At 35.7% G+C, this 4,891-nt stretch overlaps 1 protein-coding gene across 2 annotated transcripts; it reads right to left on the minus strand.

The window, feature by feature from the left end:
• Nucleotides 1-1,431: 1,431 nt before the first annotated feature.
• On the minus strand, nucleotides 1,432-4,659 carry LOC133311276 (G-type lectin S-receptor-like serine/threonine-protein kinase LECRK3). 2 transcript variants are annotated; one of them, XM_061512300.1, is made up of 2 exons: nucleotides 2,232-4,659; nucleotides 1,432-1,749 (listed from the first exon to the last, which is right to left on the minus strand). In XM_061512300.1, exon 1 carries the CDS (start codon nucleotides 4,657-4,659, stop codon nucleotides 2,260-2,262), a length of 2,400 nt encoding a protein of 799 aa, XP_061368284.1. In that variant the 3' UTR covers nucleotides 1,432-1,749; nucleotides 2,232-2,259. The 2 variants fall into 2 exon arrangements, with proteins under 2 accessions (XP_061368284.1, XP_061368283.1); XM_061512299.1 differs by having other exon boundaries at nucleotides 2,223-4,659.
• Between the last annotated feature and the right edge of the window lie 232 nt (nucleotides 4,660-4,891).

Here is a 4,891-nt window from a genome sequence, read left to right on the forward strand (position 1 = left end):
TTGATTTTGTGACTTTTTGATAGTTATTAGATGCTTATACAATTTTTTTAAGGAGATTATATTTACAACATCTTTTTATTTATAACATTTTAAAACTAAATCTTAACCGTTAATTTCTGTCAATTTGATAGTTATAATTTGTTAAAAATTAATAATTAATTATAAATGTGACAACTAAATTATAACCGTCAAATTAGTGAATATTAACAGTTAAGATTTGATTGTAAAAAGTTGTAAGTGAAAAGAGGTTATAAATATAATTTTTCTCTTTTTATTAATAGAAAAATAACCATGAATATAATGTAAAAAATTGTACATGAATTTGTAGATAGATCCAATGCCCTTTTCTCTCATTATTTTTTTGCCTATGCACATCAAGAAATCTAATCGAAGGAATAAGGTGACGGTGAATCAGGTGTTCGGAATTAATTAGGTTTATTAATAAGAAGTTTGATACAGAAAAGATGCATTTTTTCATTGCCAAACGAATGGGTTGATTCGTCAAACATGTATCCTTTAAATTGTGACACTACATTTTCTATAAATATATAGAGAATCATAATTTTAAGAGTTTTTCTCTATTAGTTTTGTATATTCTTTGTATTTACATTCTTCTACTCTAATGTGATTGGTCAGATATATGTTGAGTTCGATAAGGCTATTTAATGTGAAAGTGCTACCATAAGAATAGAGGTAATTTATTCTATCATAGGAGATAATTGTCCACGAATCTTGGGCACCATAGAAAGGGCAAAATTGTCGTAAGGACACAGTGCCAAACACTGAGCTCGGATTTTCCCTTGTTGCATTCTTATTTTCGTACGATACGGTTTAACTTTGTGTCATTGCATGTTTCAATTTCTAGTATGTATTTCATGGAATTATGAATATTGTCGAAATGATTTCTTTAACACAGATTATCCCCTTTCGGTGATTTTAACCTTATTATGGGACATAATGATCTTATCATTGATATTTTCGATCTTATGGCTGGTCACCATATTCTTTTATGAGTGAATAAGAAAAACTAATTAGATTAAAATAAATAAAAAATTTATACATAAAGAAAAAAACTAATTAGAGTGCTTGGGTGTGCTAGGTTTATAAATAAAACATCAAACATCTTTTACTATTATATAAGGGGAAAGATCCGTTTATAAACTTTTTTTATACATTTTTGCAAATTACACTATGTATATGTACTCTCGTAAGTACATAGTGTAATCTAGTGTACTTCCGGGAGTACATAGTGTAGTTTGTAAACAAAAAATTTGTACATATAACCTTTTCCATTATATAATATTAAATTTTCTTTATTTAGAGATTATTTGAATAAGAGGAGCATTCGGTACTAGAAAAATACATTAGGTTTACTAAAAAAAAGATTTAAAATTAAAAAAATCTTCAATGACATAAAAACAATAACCATATCAAGGTACAAGGATGCATATAGCAAGTATACAAATAAGAAATATTCCATATATAAGATATAGCATCTATTAATATTGTGTAAAAAAGGTATAAGAAATGGTATATAGAACCATGTGAGAGCTACCTTTTCTCCCCCAATATTTTTGGCTGGATGAAAGTCAACTAAATTGAATTGAAGGAGGAAGGCAATGGTGGCATAGGGGTGGGATGGGGACTTCAACCGAACCTTCTAGCATTTGCATGACCTTCCTCATTGTTGGCCTCATTTCATGATGCTCTTGAATGCACCAAATTGCTATCTTCACCCACTTTTGTAACCTGCCAATGTCAGCCAACGTCTCATTATATAGAGTGCTTGAGTGTACGTGTTAGATCTATAAATAAAACACCAAACATCTTTTACTATTATATAATATTGAATTTTCTTTGTTTAGAGATTCTTTGAACAAGAGAAACATTCCGTACTAGAAAAATACATTAGGTTTACTAAAAGAGCACACTACTTAGAGGAGTGGTGGTAATTGTCCTGCATCACCAAATTTGCTTCCTCTATAACATGATTTCAAATAACAAAGCATCTTGAATGACATAGGAAAAATAACCATATCTAGTTACAAGGATTGGGCTTCAACGGTTCAGATACAATATAAGATTTATTAGTCTTATATCGGTGTAAAATGATCGGGATCCACACACACATAAGAAGTATACAAATAAGAAATATTTCATGACATAAAGCAACTATGAATATTGTGTAAAAAAGGTATAAGAAATGGTATATAGAACCGTACCAGGGCTACCTTTTCTCCCTAATTGGATGGCAGTCAACTAAATTGAATTGAAGGAGGAAGGCAATGGTGGTTTAGGGACTTCAACCGAACCTTGGAGCATTTGCATGACCTTTCCCATTGTTGGCCTCATTTCATGATGCTCTTGAATGCACCAGATTGCTATCTTTATCCAACTCTGTAACCTGCCAATGTCAGCCAACGCCTCGGGATCGTTCTCCACCAGAACATCTATTCTCTTTTCAATATAGCAATCATAAGCCCAATCTATCAATATTGCACTCTCCTCCTCCCCGGACTCTGTTAGTTGCACACTTTTTCTGCAGCAAATGATTTCCAATAACATGACACCAAAGCTGTAAACATCCACTTTAACCGTTACAGGAACATTCTTGAACCATTCAGGAGCCACATATCCTCGAGTTCCTCGAATCATGGTATTGGTTCTACTTTGGTCAGACAACAACAACTTGGCCAACCCAAAGTCAGAGATCTTTGCAGTGAAATGCTCATCTATGAGTATATTTTGAGGTTTTATATCACAATGAATGATGGGAGTGTCACACTCTTCGTGTAAGTACACCAACCCTCTTGCAATATCCAAAGCAAACCTAACCCTTAGATTCCAAATGGGATTGGCTTGTCCAAACAGGATATCTGCAAGAGTACCATTGCTCATGAACTCATAGACAATAAGCCTATGGATTCCCTCGTCACAAAATCCAATCAACCTTACCAGATTTTTGTGGCAGGTTTTACCAATAGCACTTAACTCAGTCTTAAATTCCTTCTCTCGTTCTTGTGCCAATCTGTCCAATTTCTTGACGGCAACCACATCACAAGACGCTGCTTCAACTTTGCCTTTGTAAACAATGCCAAAGGAACCCCTGCCTAGTTCTTCCTTAAAGCCCCACGTGGCTACTTTCAGTGCTTCATAAGTAAATGAATGTAAATTTGTTTCCAAAAGACTTGAAGCTTGGACAATCCTTTTTGGCTTCAAGAGAAGAATCAAAACAACAGTTGCAAGGAGTATACTGTTAAGAACAAGGGAGCCAATAAGTGACCCTCGAAGAATTGGCTTAGCTCGATCTTCATTGTTTGAATCAGGACCAGTGGGAAGTTCCTGTTTTGCACCAGGATCTAATTTGCTCAGAGGAGTAATTCTTGTTTTGATAAAGACCAATTGATTGCCTGCATCCACTCTTCCATTAATAAGGGGTAATCTTTTCTTCCAACAAGTGCTACCGCCTAAAATGGCAACAGCACACATGCAATCGTGCAAGCAAGATTGTTTGCACTCATCTTGAGTATAAGGTTCTATCCTTTCATAATCTCCAAAAGGAAAATTCATGCCTATTGATATGGGCAAGTCATATAGTTCTTCAGGCCGTGCTTGCAACCCTTCAACATCGGCTCCACAAACGAGGGTGAAATTGGGTTGGCACCCACCAAATGCATTATTTGGATCTACCAATGAATACCCATATGGGCATTTGCAAGTAGGCCTCTGATTTTCCATGGAGCAAATGCTATTATACCAACAGGTACCACTACCCATTTCATTGTTTATTGAATTGCATATGTTGCTAGGAACATACCTCAAAATTGACCAACCTTGTTGGGCACTGGAGTTCCTTGAATGAGCATACTGCGTGAAAACTCCATGGAAGTCAAGTGTTGCTCTGTAGTAATTCTCCTTAGGATCAAGAGTTAAGTCAACCCATTTTGGACTTTGAGGTTGGAATCTAGTTCCATTCGTTGTCTCTGCATAAATATTCCCAGATTCATCGAACACTAATTGTGAAGCAGAGGCAGCAGCATCAATTTTATAATAAGGGTCGTAACGAAATTCTGAAGGCCAAGAAAGGGGTTTCAGAAAAACATCACCATTTTGAAAATAAAGTTGGAACCTTCCTCTTGTGTAATTGGTCTCTGTGAATCGACAAGTTAGCTTGCCATCTGTCTCCAGAGATTGGTTAGGCAACAACGTGTCTGTGGGATTCTTGAAACTTTCCCACACACTAGTAGAATTGTTGTTTAAGAGAACAAAGTTGCCAGTGTCAAGCATAGTTCCATTCGAAACAACGGCGTTTGGTTGTGCCGTCCATATGGATTCCCCGTTAGGATTTGTGAGAGTTAGTCCTTGTGATGTGAGCTGAACCTGTGACCCTGTTGGTGCTTTTACAACGTTATTATCATCTGCTGCTTTTGCATTCCAAACAACGGTCATGTCGGGAATTTTGTTATACCAAATGGCAACCATGAAGAGACTCGTGCTTGTGTCGTTAAGTGGACGAAACCCGAAAGCAAAATCACCCAAAGGTGAAAGCCATGCATCATTGTCATTGGTGGTAAGTGTTGAATTCAAGTTAACGTTAGCAACAACTAACAAAACTTGAAGAAAGACAAGTGTGAGGATAAGAAGTGTCAGTGCAGCCATGCCTGGATTCCTTGAGGAACGCTGCTGCTGCTGCTCAAGTTTGGGAAATGGCTTTACACATATATTTTAATAACAATAAGAAGATGAATGGAGATCATCATTGACTATAATGTCTATTTCTATTTGTTAAATAGTGGCTTAAAGAAGCCTGAACGCGTCATTGACTACTTCAAAGTCAAATATGAGGACTATTCAAACTTGAATTATATATCAAGAACGGTGGAATTTTTTA

Source organism: Gastrolobium bilobum, unplaced genomic scaffold, assembly GCF_033153095.1.
Source record: "Gastrolobium bilobum isolate Gb01-03AN ecotype WA unplaced genomic scaffold, APGP_CSIRO_Gbil_v1 utg3539, whole genome shotgun sequence".
In the NCBI taxonomy this organism is placed as follows: domain Eukaryota; kingdom Viridiplantae; phylum Streptophyta; class Magnoliopsida; order Fabales; family Fabaceae; genus Gastrolobium; species Gastrolobium bilobum.

What these genes read in the sequence shown, in the direction of transcription:
- LOC133311276 (XM_061512300.1), bottom strand. Translation starts at nt 4,659, where the DNA reads ATGGCTGCACTGACACTTCTTATCCTCACACTTGTCTTTCTTCAAGTT.